A 17,395-nucleotide genomic window follows, 5' to 3' on the forward strand; every position below is an offset into this window, starting at 1 on the left:
CGTCGCAGATGTTATTTATCGTAATGTAACGGTCAGCTCATCTCCATCCCAGGGCTTCGGGTCAATGAAGGCCTGTTTTTTGTCTCATCGACGACCCATTTCACTCTCTTTTATTCATATGTGAAGCTATGAAGCTTTCAAGTAAATGCAAATTTATTTAAGTATGTTGTAATGGTAAATAAAACAAAAATACTGAATTTTAAAAATCATTGAGCAACAGGAAACTTGTAGTTGATTGCAGCAAATGCAGTTTTTTTGTGTGTGTTGATCGTTGGCCTTTCGAAGCCTTTACGGTATTTTTGCATGTGCATTTAGGTTTTTGTGCAAAGCAGATTCTTTAAATTTAATAGGTGTATTTTTTGTAGCATATGAGCAATTATACATATGTATGAATATTATGCACATTTGAAACAGCGGAAAAGATTCTGTGCATTCCCGCCATCGGGAACATTTGTTGGTCGGTGATAAGTTGGACTTTCCCGCCTTCGGACCAAATGCATAGGCCTGTGTGTGTGTGTGTGTGTGTGTGTGTGTGTGTGTGTGTGTGTCCTAACGTGGCCTGGCATCCCTGTGCCCTCTTTAATAAACACTGTGTGTGTGTGTGTGTGTGTCTGGGCTGCAGCTTTGTGCCCGTCTTGATCCGCTGCCAGGCATCTTGCTGTGATTGTTTATTCTGCTATTTTAACAGTTAAAAAATTGCAGGACAACATCTTTGGATCCCCGACAGACAGTCCGTGCGCCGCAGTTTTCCGGGCCGCGCCGGGCGAGTGTGTGTGTGTGTGTGTCGACGGCGACCTGGTTCTCGAGGTTTTGGTGTGGAGCAGGACGAGGATGTCGGGTCGACTAATGAATCCACAAAAGAGCTGCACAAAAAAACAAAAGGCCTCTTCACACGCGAGTCGAGCTCCTCATTGTTATGCTAAGACTCCGTGTGAATATTCCTTCAGTTTAATTAGCTCAGCGAGACTCTCACGCCGGGATTTCACCCTCGGAGATCTTTAAAACACCCAAACGTGGAGTTCATGCTGGAATACACCAGTCATCTGGAACTAAAACAATGTCTCCTTCTTTTAGAAATTACCATTTGGTGTTTTTTTACATCTCAACTCACTCAAAATAATAGTTTGGAATCATTTTTTCATCAGGTTACTTTTTTCTTTTTTAGATCAAGATTCATTTTTGGTTTTAAAAACAAAAAAGTTTTTTCTAAATCACAAATTTGAGTGTTATATAATGATTGACAGGTACTTTATTATTTATCTGTTATGTGGTTGTTATTAATGTACTGTAGTTACATCTAAAAGATAAAACATTTGATATTACATTCCTTTATTTATTGTTTTTAATGTGTGTGTGTGTGTGTGTGTATATATAGTGCAATCCATTGAGCAGATGTAAAAAAAAAAAATCTAAATCGTTTGTGCAGTTTTTCCGTACAGTAATTACTTCCAAATGGCCGATGTTTGTGTGGACACACACACACACACACACACACACACACACACACACACACACGGACATCATATGTGGAGTGTTTGTGACAAACAGTATTAATATAAACCCATTGTGTTACGCAACGATTCAAGTCGGACCAAACGATGCTGAAATGGAAACGCTCAGCAAACCTCCACACAAAATCTGTTCTGGTTTAGATATAATCTGTGCTTTTATTAAGAAAATTACGATTTTCACGTGCACAGTTTCGACTGACAGTAGAATAAAAATATCTGTTCAAATGATCTACTTTAACATTCTGTTCCCATTTTTAATTTTATTTTAGATCAGTTCCATGTTTTGTCAGATTGAACTTATTTTTAGGGACAGTTTTGTCCAGATCCGTTGTGTCCGATGAGTTTTTATACTGTATAAAACATCCCTATTTTATTGTTTTATTATTTTTATTTTTAAGATAGATGAATGTTTATAATGTTTATTTAAAATAAGATAGATCTTTTTTTCAGATGTAATTTTTATTAATTTTTTTGGCATAAAGAGATGATGAATCCTGAATGCTCTCCTTTGCTCTGTGTTTCCTTCGAGTCCCGATGGATTTACGCTCCTGCCGTCCACAATCTGACAAGTGTGTGTGTGTGTGTGTCAGAGATCATGTGTAGCCCCATTGATCTGTCGGAAGAGGTCTGGGTGGTACGGAGACCCCCGACATTCCCAGGATAACTGGGGTTTGTCCCGGAGACGGAGAGTGTGTGTGTGTGTGTGTGTGTGTGTGTGTGTGTGTGTGTGTGACCGAGGCCTTCGGAGAGACAGACACTTCTGCAGCATCTTCTCTCTCTCTCTCTCTCGTTCTGTCTCTGTCTCTAGGGAAAGATGAGGAAATTCACTTCAAATATTTCATTTTTTGGCATGTATTTTAATTTCTACATCTTTCCTGGCCGAGTGTGTGAAATGTAGTGATCAGAATAAACCGATATGTGGTGTGTGTGCAGTATTATTCCTCTGCTGCATGTTTTGTGATGATATTCCTGAAGTGCGAGCCGGAGAATCCTGTCGTGGATCTGGAGTTTTCATCTCCTGCCAAACCTTCTCTGTGCCAGACGTTCACGATCGGCAGGTTGTTTTCACCTCCGAACGATTCGCAGCAATGCTCTCGCGTCCGAACGAGTCACCTGATTGAACTCAGGATGCTCTATTCTTTTAGGAGATTTAGAAGAGGCTTTTTATCAGAAAAGAGGAGAAACACAAGCTGAAGCAACACTATTAGCAGTTGTGTTGGATGCGATCCGTCTGGTTGTTGTTTCCAGTTATCTCTCATTGTCTTTGTGTCCAGCTGGTTCAAAGACACTCTAGCTTAGAAATAGGTCAGATTTTACACACACACACACACACACACACACACACACACACGCGCGCACACACACTATTATTTTTGTGCTTGTCAAGGTTTTATCTTTAAAATAGAAAACTGTTCACATGTTAGAAATAAGATATTTAAAACTGCATTTTTTTATATATATATATATAATTTTATCTTTAACATAGATAACTGTTTTTATATTTAGAATGAGATACAGTAGATATTTTGTCAGATTTATCTTGTTTTTGGGGTAATTTTGTGGAAAACTGTAGCTAAACACACACACAGTGTTTGAGATGCATGTTTTTATACTGGATAAAAAATCCGCACTTTATTTTTTTTATATATTTTTACCTAAAAGATAAATAAATATTTTAACCTTTAAAATTTGAAAAACATTTTGTCAGATTTTATCTTATCTTTAGAGGCATTTCTGTGCAAAACTGTAGATAAACACACACACTGTGTCCGATATATGTTTTTATTCCGTCTAAACGATTCTTAAAATATTTTTACCTTTAAAATAGAAAATGTCTAAGATCAGATATATATTCAGTCAGATTTTATCGTATCTTTAGGGACAGTTTTGTGCTAAACATGTGCTGGACGCCGGCTGAATCACAGCAGGGAAAAACGGCCACAAGTTTGCAATGTTGAAGCAATCAGTCTTTGATCCTGGAGGTTTTATTCTTTTAATAATGCGTCTGTGATCCGGCCGTCTGAAGTGCCGTTCAGTCCATATGTTCACCATTACAGACCCTTCACATCAAACACACCAAGCCTTCATCTTAATTCTAATTAACTTTATATGGGGCTCTGCGCGCATGTGTGTGTGTGTGTGTGTGTGTGTGGTTTGGCTTTTTCTCGCGTCTGGTTTGTGATCTCGGCCTGATTGGTTTGTTTATTTAATGTCCACTTTGTCTTTCTTAGTAACACGTGTGTGTGTGTGTGTGTGTGTGTGAGAGAGTGTGTTTTTCCGCTCTTCGGATGCTTTTGCAGCTCTCTCTTGTGTTGTGTTTTATTCGGTGAGATCTATTTGAATCCGTCCTGAGCAATCTGAGCTCAGCTGGAGACATTGTTGCGATCTCTGTGTTGTGTTTGTCTGATGGGGTGTTTTTTGTGTTGCTGGTTCTTGGGTCGGTTAGCAGCGGTCGAGTTTGGTCGCACTAGTCGAGCTCCAACTGTGATTTGTAATAATAGTTTGTCTGACTGCCTGAAAACAGCGAAAGCAACACAGATGACAACACGAGTACAGTGCTTGTGGTTTGTGTGTGTGTGTGTGTTTCTGAGGTCACGGGGTCACGACGGTGACATAAACATGAAAGATGTTTTTTTGTGTGTGTGTCATTTTCTGCACCGTGTGAACTTCTGCTGGAAAATATATTGAATGTTTAGTTATTTTTTTGACAATAAAACAATTAGCTATTCATTTGTGCATGAACTTTCAAAAAGTTCAGTAAAAATGCATATAAAATAAGATTAAATATGCATATTTTGCTGTTTATATAAATTAGAATATATAAATATTAATTTATATAATTATAAATCATTTATAGTTTAATTATAAATGTAAAAAATATGTTGCATATGATATGAACATAAAAATAGCAGTAAATATAATAATTTATATAAATTAAAATATATTATAATATTAATGTATATAATTATAAGTATTTAATTTTTTATTATAAATATGTTCTTTCAGTAGGTAGTTTATTATTATTGATATTATTAAAGTTTCAATGTATTTGCGTTGCATATTCTGAACCTGTTTAGCTTTTTTTCCTTATGTTCAATATGAGGGGAGTTTTTCTGCAATGCTGGGAAATGTCTGGAATATTGTTTATTTTGTTGCCAGTATAAAATCAAGAATACTTTTTTTTTTATTGTAATGTGTTTTGTGCATTAGCTTTACTCAGTTTATTTATTTATTTTTATTTTTTTATTATTTATAGTGTCATTTGTGAAAAACATGTAAAACACACAGAAAATACAAGTAAATAGGTTTATTTTTATATAGAATAAAATATACAATTATTATTTTTTATTATTAGAAATTCTAAATAATTAATTTATAGGTAACTCTAAATATATAAATATGTTTTCTTGGTGCAAAATCAGTGTAAATATTATTAAATCTTCCATGTGTGATTTAAGTTTTATCATATTTGCGTTGCATATTTTAATCTACTTTTCAATGAATGCTTGGGATGGACAACAAAAATCATAATTGTGTGTCGTTTGGTGTATATTTATTATCAAAATGCTGAAAAATGATATGTTTATTTCATCTGGAACAGCTGTGTGTGTGTGTGTGTGTGTGTGTGTGTGTGTGTGTGTGTGTGTGTGTGAAATTCCTTCTTTAATTATTATCATCAATTGATTATTATAATCATCTGTCACCAGCTCGTGAATCCTCATTCATTCACAATCACTGGATTACTCCTCGCTTGACTTTTGTTTCCCAAGGTGACTCTTCCGCCTGTTTAAACCTCTCCAGATTTGGACAGTGTTTCCTGGTAATCCTGGGAAACTGGTTTGGCCGTTGGCGTTGGGTGAGGTAGAGCTGATAGCGCTGATGTGCTAATGGCTGGATGGAATGTCAGGGAATTATCCAGAGTGCTGGATCTCAATGGGACGGAACATTCTATTTGGCTCTTTGCGAAGGTTCCGAATCCGCCCGGCCGACCAATCAGATTCCGCCGCGGTCACCAGGCCGACCAATCGGATTCTCACATCCCATGAAAGGGCCGTTAGAATATCACCATGGAGATGAGTTTGGATGAAAGCCATCTTCTGCCGCCCATTTTCTCCTCGAGCACTTCCTGTGGGTCACAAACACACAAACACTGCTGAACGTGACACACCTTTCTGTGCTTTTCTCTTCTTTTAAATTGGTTTTATTATTATATTTGGTTTAATATTTTAATATACTTCTACATTTTGTTTTATTTAATTTTATATATATTTTTCTGTTTTCTATTCTTATATTTCTTTATGTTTTATGCATTTACATTCATATTATTATTTATTTTATTAAAAAATTTGGTTTAATATTTTAACATGTGGATTTTTTTCTTTTTCTTCTCGTTTTTCAGTTTTTTTCTTATTTCTCTTTCTTTTCTTTCCTTTTCTAATTTATATTTATTTTATTTAGTAGTTTAAAATTGTATTTTATGTTCATATTTTTGCACATAGAACATCATTAAAATATGTTTTCTGGATGCAAAACTGAAGCATAAACAATCTACATCGTTGCATCTGTTGTGCTTGTCGAGTTGTGAGCTCATTTGGCCTGTTTTGTGGTGTGTGTGTGTGTGTGTGTGTGTGTGTGTGTGTGGATCGAGGCATCTGGCAGTAATTAGGTTAAATTAGAAGCGCTGTGGTCACTTGCCAAAAGCTCTATACCTTGAAAGGGTTTTCAAATAATAAAGAGCCTGTAGTAAAGATCCGTCACCTGTGAGTGTGTGTGTGAGTGTGTGTGTGTGTGTGTGTGTGAGAGAGAGAGAGAGAGTGATAATAGTCTGCCTCTTGTAACAGAATGCAAAACTACTTCTAAATGATCTAAATTAGTTGAAAGCCTGATGAAAGACTGACTGGGATGTTTACGCTTTAGTTTTGACCAGTTTTCCAGTGTGGTTTCTCTCTCTCTCTCTCTCTCTGTGTGTGTGTGTGTGTGCTTCCGTTGAGTTATTTGATTGGAGAAGTGAAAGAGGCACAGAGTGGCTCTTATTACCCATAAGGCTGTGGGGTGAGCGGGTCACATGAGTTTGTGTGGTCAGTTTGAGAGCTGTAGACTTACACACAGTCTCTGAAGCTCAATGTGAGTCTTTCTGCCAAGCAGGTGCTTTTCCATCAGGGAAAGGAGATTTCTGTGTGATATATATATAGTTTTAAATATATAGTATTGTTGTTGTTCTTTGAAAAGTAACAATGATTTTATAGTTCATTTATACTTGGTTTCTATATGGTCAGTTTCTGAGAAAGACAATTTAATATGCAGATATATCTACGATTAAAACAGCGTTTGAAGAAGTCCTTGTGAACCCGTGCTGACAGAGATTGTGTTTGATGTGGATGAGATGATCTCAGGATCTCAGGATGGATGGAGAGCAGAAGAATCTCTTCATCTGTTCTGACTCAAGCACAAACATTTGGACGCTGTGATTATAAACACATGAGTCTCTCTCTCAGATGGGCAAACATGTGCTGTTTTCATGTGTTCTGCCATATTCATATACCACGAATCATAGTACGCAGATCACATTTAATGCATTTCGATGAATACAGTCAGACTTTCGTTCTGTTTTTAAACTTCAGTGCACTGCATTCAGTTCATTTTTCATTCATTGGTTTTATTAGATTAAGATGAAGTTGATTCATTGCTTTTTTTTAATCTAAAACACTTACCATTGCACATAAAATGTGCAATTTAAATACATTTGCTTTGTATGCATGCCATATTTTAATGTTAATAACATTAGGATAACATCTATATAAAATAACATTTTATATGCACTTTTATACCCATGCAGTTAAGTTTTCTTGTATGCATGTGTAGTTCTTTAATAACAAAATGATATTTAAAGTTAAAGCTGAAATATTTAAATAAATAATTAAATAATACAATTCTGTGAGTGAGTGATTTCAGTGAGTGTGTGTGTGAGTGTGTGTGTGTGTGAGAGAGAAAGCGAGAGTGTGTGTGTGTGTGTGTATAAATGATTTGTGTGTGTGTGTGTGTTTGCATGAGTGAGTGAGTGAGTGAGTGAGTGAGTAAGTGAGTTATCTGTGTGTGTGTGTGTGTGTGTGTGTGTGTGTGTGTGTATGTGTGTGTGTGTGTGTGGAGCTCCACTAGGGGGCTCCAGCAGCAGTAAATCACGGTAATCAAACAGGGTAAATCTGTTAGAGAACAAAGCTCTGCTGTCGATCCTGACAAAGACAAGAATGAGAGAAAAGAAGAGAAGAAAGAAACAGCGCAGCGCTCGACGTGTAATCCTGTTGATCTGAAACAGAGGACACACACACACACACACACACACATGGCCTGTGAGCGCATGGCTTCAAGCTGCTGGATCTGTGTGTGTGTGTGTGTGTGTGATGTGTAGAGGAGCAGTATGGAGTGAGTGTGGAGCGATGCTCTCGGCTCCATCTGTGCTGCACACGCTCAGATCTGACGTGCTTCCTTCTGCTATTGCTATGGCAACACACACAGCAAGGCCACACTGTCGAGCTGTCAATCACACACACACACACACACTCACACAGAGGTCGCTGACCTCGGACCTGACCGTGACTCCGCTCGACACACTTTTTATTTTGATTAGACTTTATTTTAATAGTTTATATTTGGCTTAATAATTTAATATAGTTTAAAGTTGTCTTTTGTTGTTGCATGTTTTTATTGTATTTTTTTTCCTTACTTTTTTCATTTCATTTTTATTATTTTTAGTTATAAGGTTTTATTATTTTAATTTTTGTTATTTTTTAATATTAGATTTAATACTTTTCTATAGTTAATTTTCTTTGCTTCTCTTCCTTTTTTCCTTTTTTGTTTTGTCTTGTCTTCTCTTTTATTTTTATTTATTTTATTCTTCATCTTATTTTGATTGTTCTCATTTTAAAGTAGTTTACTGATTAATTCATTTTCAAAAGTTTTCATGATAATTATTACCTTTATAATTTTATTTTATTGCCTTATTTTTTCGTATTTATTTTCTTTTTCTTTAATCTCTTTTATTTGGTATTTTCTTTTCTTTCTCTGCAGCTGTAAGTTACTCCAGGTTCATTTGAAGTAATTAGAGGTCAATTAAAAGCTTCGGGGTCTTTGATCAGATGTGTGTTTGTGTGTGTGTGTGTGTGTGTGTGTGTGTGTGTGTGTGTGCATCTTTCACATCTTGAACTGATTTCTCAGTATAAACACTGAATTGCGTTCTTTTCTCTCTCTCGTCTCTTTGTTTCCTCTCATTCTTATATGAAGTGTGTTAGCGGTGTGTGTGTGATTGTGTGTGTGTTTGATCAGCTCCTGATGTGTTGTGCATGTGTGTGTTTTCTCCACCTGTCACTGTGCTTCAGTATGAGCTGAAATGTTCATCATGACATGCGTTTGATCAACACAGAGATTGATTTCATCTCGTTCTTCAGTCTGGAGAAATGAACAGCGGCTCTAAAAGCACAAAGTCAAGCTTGTATTGTTGTTAAATCTGTGATTCCTCAACTTTGTTTTTTTTTTTACTAATATCTCTGATATTTTAAATGACTGTTTCATTAATTTAACAACACATTCACATGTTCACAGTCTTTTTTATTGTTTTATTTGGAATTAATTTACTTAATTAGGGTTTCATCAAGAGCTTACAATGTTTTTTTATGTATTATATATTGTATTTTCATTAGCCTATTCTTGTTTTAAAAATGTCTATTAATTAATTTAGTTTTTATCTGAAAGTCTAGGTGCAGGTTAAGGGTAAGGGGGAAAGGAAATATAGTTTGGTTAGTATAAAAGTAATAGAAGTCTATGGAAACTCCCCACAATTCACAGAAGCAAACGTGTGTGAGTTATATGTGTGTCTCTCTCCATTAGTTGTGTGTGTAAAGTGTTTCCTAGCTGTATTGACATCTGACCTGAAACACACACTCACACACACACACACACACAGTCACACACAGTCACAGGTGCTAGTGTGGGAGGCACTTGTCTTTGCACGGTTTTCCCTAATCAAGCCACAGGAAGCTGCTACTCCTCAGGGAGTGTGTGTGTGTGTGTGTGTGTGTGTGTGTGAGAGAGAGAGAGAGAGAGAGAGCTCTCGCTATGGTTCATGTGGAATAGATTAGTGTTTGATGGTAAAGCCAGACCCCAATGTGTGTGTGTGTGTGTGTGTGTGTCTTGGAGCTCTTGATGTTGTTCTACATCTGTACCGCATTATAACAATTGCAGGTTGAAGGAATGAAGTCCAAAATGAGGGCGGAACTTCCTTCCGCAACTCTCTCTCTTTTTAAAAAAAGTGAATGTTTCATTGTTAATTTGTTAAGTGTTTGATTCACAAATATGATTTTTTTTTAAATAACAAACATCTTTCATGGGTTTTCTCTTACATATTTCAGTAAGAGACATTATTTATGGTATATTAAGCTATACAGTACATGTATTGATACCCAGGGATCCCTTAAAGTGTTTGTTTCACACAAACATGTTTTACACTATATGTTCAGGAGGAGCATATTGTGTGTGTGTGTGTGTGTGTGTGTGTGTGTTGGTCAGTTCAGCACAGGTGTAGCAAGTGGGTCACACTGATAAGGTGTGAGGGGCGAGACTCGGTGTGTGTGTGTGTGTGTGTGTGTATTGTGGCTTTCGTGACTGCTCTGGTTTCACTCCATCTGCTCCTGATCTGCTGCAGTAAACAGACTCACTCCTGCAGCGATTGAAAGATTCTTCACATCATGAGTCTGCAGCTATTTACTGAGTGATCAGATGCACTGTTTTTACCTGCTGAACCAGAAAATCACACTGAAAGAGATTCACACATCACCGAGACTCTACTCACACCAGACAGGAAGAAAACACCTAGAGACCACACACAACACCCTAGCAACCACATAGCAACAGACTAAAACCATCACAGCACCCTAGCAACTGCATAGCAACAGACTAAAACACTCACAACATCCTAGCAACTGCATAGCAACAGACTAAAACACTCAGAACACCCTAGCAACTGCATAACACCAGCTTAAAACACTCAGAACACCCTAGCAACCACATAGCAACAGACTAAAACACTCACAACACCCTAGCAACTGCATAGCAACAGACTAAAACACTCACAAGACACTAGCAACTGCATAGCAACAGACTAGAACACTCAGAACACCCTAGCAACTGCATAACAACAGCTTAAAACACTCACAACACCCTAGCAACTGCATAGCAACAGCCTAATACATTCAGAACACCCTAGCAACTGCATAGCAACAGACTTAAACACCCAGAACACCCTAGCAACTGCATAGCAACAGACTTAAACACTTAGAACACCATAACAACTGCAGAGCAGCAACCTTAAACATTCAGAACACCCTAGCAACTGCATAGCAACAGCCTAATATACTCAGAACACCCTAGCAACTGCATAGAAACAGACTTAAACACTCAGAACACTCTAGCAACTTGATAGCAACAGACTTAAACACTCAGAACACACTAGCAACTGCATGGCGACAGATTAAAACACATGGAACACCCTAGCAACTGCATGGCAACAGCCTAAAACACTCACAAGACACTAGCAACTGCAGAGCAACAGTCTAAATCAGCCAGAATACCCTAGCAACTGCGTAAAACACAAAGTGTAACCTAGCAACTTAATAGCAACAACCGAACACACCCAGATCACGCTAGAACACTCTAACAACTATATAGCAGATGCTAAAAGGCTTCATTATCCTAAGAACATTTAGAACACCCTAGCAACTGCATAGCAACAGTCACTTTAAACACCCAGGAATGTGTGTGCTAAATGTGGACAGGTGCAGAAATGAACCAGCCTGAACAAAATCTCCATGTTATTGAACCCCCCTAAAGTCACAGCTTGATCTCTTTCACAGACGTGTGTGTGTGTGTGTGTGTGTGTGTGAGGTGCTTCATGGGAAAGTAAAGTTCTCCATCTGTGCTGAAGTCTCTAGGTCTCCATAAAACTCCTCATACTCCACCCTTGAGCTCTGGAGATGTCATAAGTTTTCAGTTGAGCCTCATTTACGTTTGTCTCAGATTTGTAACCTACAATTGCTTAGAAAAAAAAATGTTATCTTATCAAAAACAATTCAGTTTTAATTTGCTCTGCTTTATGTACAGGAGAAGCATTTGAGATGTGATTTTCCATCGCCTTTGTTCTAGTTTTTGAGGTGTATCTCTGAGGGTCATTCTGTCCACACACATCCGCTGTGTTTATCCCAACTCCATATTCCCATCCGGCATGTTCCCACCATTCCTGCTAGTCATTACAGCACAGTTTTCCAGACAGGAATGCTCTGCTGTTTGTCTGCTGATGTCATCACTGATCCGCTGCAGCTGCTTCTCTCACATTTGCACTAAATTATTGTGTCGCAACACTTTGGGAACATGAAAAAAATTTCCTGGGAAAGAGTTTTGCTCTGTTTCCATATCTTTTCTTATGGTTCTTAGTTTATGCCATAAAATATGAAGTGAAATGTACGTTGAAAGTATGTTTTGTATCATTAGCCATCCTGATCACGGCATCTTTTTGTGTATGTTTCAGGTATATGCCCCTTCCGCCAGCACTGCCGATTACAACCGGGACTCACCGGGTTACCCGTCCTCTAAAGCACCGGGCAGCAGCTTTCCCAGTTCCTTCTTTATGCCAGGTAAATCTTACATACCTGATGAATCAACTGCCTAGAACACTCCAAACACCCTAGCAACTACATAAGAATAGCCTAAAACACTAACAACACCTTAGCATATGCATGGTAACAGACGTAAACACTCAAAGCACCTTAGCAACTGTAGAACAACAGCCTAAACACGTGGAACACCCTAGAAACTGCAAAGCAACAACCTTAACATTCATAACACCTTAGCAACTACATAAGAACAGCCTAAAACACTCAAAACTCCTTTATTTCTGCAAAGCAACAGTCTACAACAATCAGAACACCATAGCAACTACACAGTAACAGCCTAAAACATTTAGAAAACTTTACCCACTACTTAATAACAGCCTAAAACACCTAGAAACTGCATAGCAACAGGCTAGACATTCAGAAATCCCTAGCAACTACATAACAACAGCCTAAACACTCAGGAATCCCTAGCAACTACATAACAACAGCCTTAACATTCAGGAATCCCTAGCAACTACATAACAACAGCCTTAACACTCAGGAATCCCTAGCAACTACATAACAACAGCCTTAACACTCAGGAATCCCTAACAACTACATAACAACAGCCTTAACACTCAGGAAGCCCTAGCAACTACATAACAACAGCCTAAACACTCAGAAATCCCTAGCAACTACATAGCAACAGCCTTAACACTCAGGAATCCCTAACAACTACATAGCAACAGCCTAAACACTCAGGAATCCCTAGCAACTACATAACAACAGCCTAAACACTCAGGAATCCCTAGCAACTACATAGCAACAGCCTTAACACTCAGGAATCCCTAACAACTACATAGCAACAGCCTAAACACTCAGGAATCCCTAGCAACTACATAGCAACAGCCTAAACACTCAGCAATCCCTAGCAACTACATAACAACAGCCTAAACACTCAGGAATCCCTAACAACTACATAGCAACAGCCTAAACACTCAGGAATCCCTAGCAACTACATAGCAACAGCCTTAACACTCAGGAATCCCTAGCAACTACATAACAACAGCCTTAACACTCAGGAATCCCTAGCAACTACATAACAACAGCCTTAACACTCAGGAATCCCTAGCAACTACATAACAACAGCCTAAACACTCAGGAATCCCTAACAACTACATAGCAACAGCCTAAACACTCAGGAATCCCTAGCAAATACATAACAACAGCCTTAACACTCAAGAATCCCTAACAACTACATAACAACAGCCTTAACACTCAGGAATCCCTAGCAACTACATAACAACAGCCTAAACACTCAGGAATCCCTAACAACTACATAACAACAGCCTTAACACTCAGGAATCCCTAGCAACTACATAACAACAGCCTTAACACTCAGGAATCCCTAACAACTACATAACAACAGCCTTAACACTCAGGAATCCCTAGCAACTACATAGCAACAGCCTTAACACACAGGAATCCCTAGCAACTACATAACAACAGCCTTAACACTCAGGAATCCCTAGCAACTACATAGCAACAGCCTAAACACTCAGGAATCCCTAGCAAATACATAACAACAGCCTTAACACTCAAGAATCCCTAACAACTACATAACAACAGCCTTAACACTCAGGAATCCCTAGCAACTACATAACAACAGCCTAAACACTCAGGAATCCCTAGCAAATACATAACAACAGCCTTAACACTCAAGAATCCCTAACAACTACATAACAACAGCCTTAACACTCAGGAATCCCTAGCAACTACATAGCAACAGCCTTAACACACAGGAATCCCTAGCAACTACATAACAACAGCCTTAACACTCAGGAATCCCTAGCAACTACATAACAACAGCCTTAACACTCAGGAATCCCTAGCAACTACATAGCAACAGCCTTAACACACAGGAATCCCTAGCAACTACATAGCAACAGCCTTAACACACAGGAATCCCTAGCAACTACATAGCAACAGCCTTAACACTCGGGAATCCCTAGCAACTACATAACAACAGCCTAAACACTCGGGAATCCCTAGCAACTACATAACAACAGCCTTAACACTCGGGAATCCCTAGCAACTACATAACAACAGCCTTAACACTCGGGAATCCCTAACAACTACATAGCAACAGCCTAAACACTCAGGAATCCCTAGCAACTACATAGCAACAGCCTTAACACACAGGAATCCCTAGCAACTACATAGCAACAGCCTTAACACACAGGAATCCCTAGCAACTACATAACAACAGCCTTAACACTCAGGAATCCCTAGCAACTACATAACAACAGCCTAAACACTCAGGAATCCCTAGCAACTACATAACAACAGCCTAAACACTCAGGAATCCCTAGCAACTACATAACAACAGCCTTAACACTCAGGAATCCCTAACAACTACATAGCAACAGCCTAAACACTCAGGAATCCCTAGCAACTACATAGCAACAGCCTTAACACACAGGAATCCCTAGCAACTACATAGCAACAGCCTTAACACACAGGAATCCCTAGCAACTACATAGCAACAGCCTTAACACTCAGGAATCCCTAGCAACTACATAACAACAGCCTTAACACTCAGGAATCCCTAGCAACTACATAACAACAGCCTAAACACTCAGGAATCCCTAGCAACTACATAACAACAGCCTAAACACTCAGGAATCCCTAGCAACTACATAACAACAGCCTTAACACTCAGGAATCCCTAGCAACTACATAACAACAGCCTTAACACTCAGGAATCCCTAGCAACTACATAACAACAGCCTTAACACTCAGGAATCCCTAGCAACTACATAACAACAGCCTAAACACTCAGGAATCCCTAGCAACTACATAACAACCCTCTAAAACACACTGAACATCCTAGACAATGCACAGCAACAGCCTAAACATTCAGAACACCCTAGCAACTATTTAGAAATGGTCTAAAAATGCTAAATGTTTTGTGTGTGTGTTTCATGTGTGATTTCAGACGGTCATCACAGTACAGACCCATGGAGCTCGTCCGGCAGTATGAACCAGCCCGGATACAACAGCATGCTGGGAAACTCTACACACAGCGCTCAGAGCAGCAGCTACTGCGGCCTGCATCCACACGACAGACTCGTGAGCACAATTTTGAAGTCAAAGACTATGATACTATGTACTATACATATATATATAAAGCCATATAAATCTAATATATATGATCAAGAACTCCTATGAACTGTCTTTTGAATGAAAATGAAGTGAACCTGTCTCAATCGCTCTCCCTCTCTGTTTTTCAGAGTTACCCGTCGCACTCGTCGGCTGAGATTAACCCCAGTCTTCCACCCATGTCCAGTTTCCATCGTAGCGGCGGGACGAACCACTACAGCGCGGCATCCTGCTCCGCCACCACCAATGGGACAGACAGCGTCATGGGTGAGTCCCCTCCGAATTCAAGCCAAGTGAAGATTTGATCCTCTTCACTTCAGTCACTCTATCACAGAGCAAACAAAAGCAAAGGTGGGATATTAGGATAATAAATCAGAAGGAGCTAAGGGCACCACAGGTGATCAGGTTCAGTTGCCCATTGTTTTCAAAATGTTTTTGTGAAGTTTAAGAAAATATTAACTGTCACAAGCAGTGGTTCTCAACCTTTCTGACCCCATGTAGATTTTTTTTTTTTATTATTGAATAAAAATTAAATTAAATTAAATTAAATTAAATATTTATATGAAATTAATATTTTGAAAATATTTTTAACTAACAAATGACAATATAGCTGCAATTTTTACTCAACAAAATATTTTACTCATATTCGGAGGCCAAGCCAACTTTACAGTAAGACAATATTTGCAGATTTACTGATTTAGAAATGCAGTTTATTACTTATTTAAGTCTTTCTTGTCCTTAAACTAACACTGAACATAATTTTTTTTAAGAATAAAAAAACACTAATTTATTTAAAATACATTTATATGATCTCAGTATATAAATATATTTAAACTTAAAATATGTGCAAATATATTATGTAAACAAAAACATTTATTTTGGATGTGATTAATTGTTTGACAACACTAATACATTTCCATGAGCTTTTAATTTTAATTTAATTCCATTAATATAGTTTCCATAATTTTCTTGGCCCGGTTTCACAAACAGGGCTTAGTTTAAACCAGGACTAGATCTTAGTTAAATTTAAATATTTAAGCAACTTTTACAAAAATGCTTTAGAAGAAAATATTAAAGTTGTGCATCTTGACACAGAACAATGACGCTAACACATTTTTAGTTGAGACATCTCCAACATGCATTTTAGTCTGGGACTAGTTTAAGCCTTGTCTGTGGAACCGGGGGTTAAAGTGTTATGATTATTTAATTGAACAGGTGTGAAGTGTCTCTGCTCTGTTGTGTTTCAGCGAATCGAGCGCCGAGCGGAGCGGCCAGCAGCTCACAGACGGGAGACGCATTAGGAAAGGCTCTGGCTTCAGTGAGTGACCAGGTCTAACACAGATACACATACACACATGATCTAAAGTAGCATCAAACCACATTCACCACACATTCAACTTGATCGAGGTTTCCGCCACTGAATAAAAAATATAAAAGGTCATCGGGACTTTTTTAATACTGTATCTACCCTAGTGAAAAATAAATGCACTTAAATGAATTTGAAATACAATTGATTTCAAGCTAAATATACTACAAATTAATTTTTATATTTCGGTACTTAACCCCTTCCTAGTCACCCACCATTTTTCAGCATGGAGACAGAAATGAAATGCCCAAAATAAAAAGGGTTTTTTGTCATGTGATTGCATTTTTAGTATATTAAACTGGTGTACTTACAGTCTGCTAAATTTGTATTTAATGCTCTTTAATTGTGCTAAAATAGTGCTGAAGTACAATTAAAGATATACTTAGTATATTTATTGTGTTAAAGTTTAACTTTTACAAGTATACTTCAGGTGCACTTTAAATATCTTGCATTTAAATTCTGATGTTATTCAACTGTCATACAATCCTCATCAAAAGTGACTTTAACAAATATTAGACTTAATATTAAGAAATGTGCATTGTGCACAAGTAATATGCCAAGTAAAGTTTAATTATAATTTGTATATCAGAAAGTCTCGAGTTATCTGCCAGTTAATATGTTAATAGATTTGTACTATGCTTAGTACTAAATAAATTGTTTTTAACTTTGATAATTAAATAAAATTGTGAGATAAAAAAAAAGACAATTACAGTTTTTAT

At 37.7% G+C, this 17,395-nt stretch overlaps 1 protein-coding gene across 16 annotated transcripts in view; it reads left to right on the top strand.

Annotated features, from left to right (window-relative positions):
• LOC127986079 (transcription factor 4) overlaps positions 1-17,395 on the top strand; it is a 149,627-nt gene that overhangs the window by 103,113 nt on the left and 29,119 nt on the right. For 8 of the 16 annotated variants that reach the window (XM_052588280.1, XM_052588284.1, XM_052588278.1 and 5 more), the window contains 4 exons: positions 12,085-12,190; positions 15,147-15,280; positions 15,442-15,577; positions 16,558-16,640. In XM_052588280.1, coding sequence (XP_052444240.1) covers positions 12,085-12,190; positions 15,147-15,280; positions 15,442-15,577; positions 16,558-16,640 — 459 coding nt within the window. The remainder of the gene's footprint in view (positions 1-12,084; positions 12,191-15,146; positions 15,281-15,441; positions 15,578-16,557; positions 16,641-17,395) is intronic. The other 8 variants (XM_052588285.1, XM_052588281.1, XM_052588288.1 and 5 more) reach the window with 1 other exon arrangement.

This window comes from Carassius gibelio, chromosome B21 (genome assembly GCF_023724105.1).
Source record: "Carassius gibelio isolate Cgi1373 ecotype wild population from Czech Republic chromosome B21, carGib1.2-hapl.c, whole genome shotgun sequence".
NCBI classification, from domain to species: Eukaryota; Metazoa; Chordata; class Actinopteri; order Cypriniformes; family Cyprinidae; genus Carassius; species Carassius gibelio.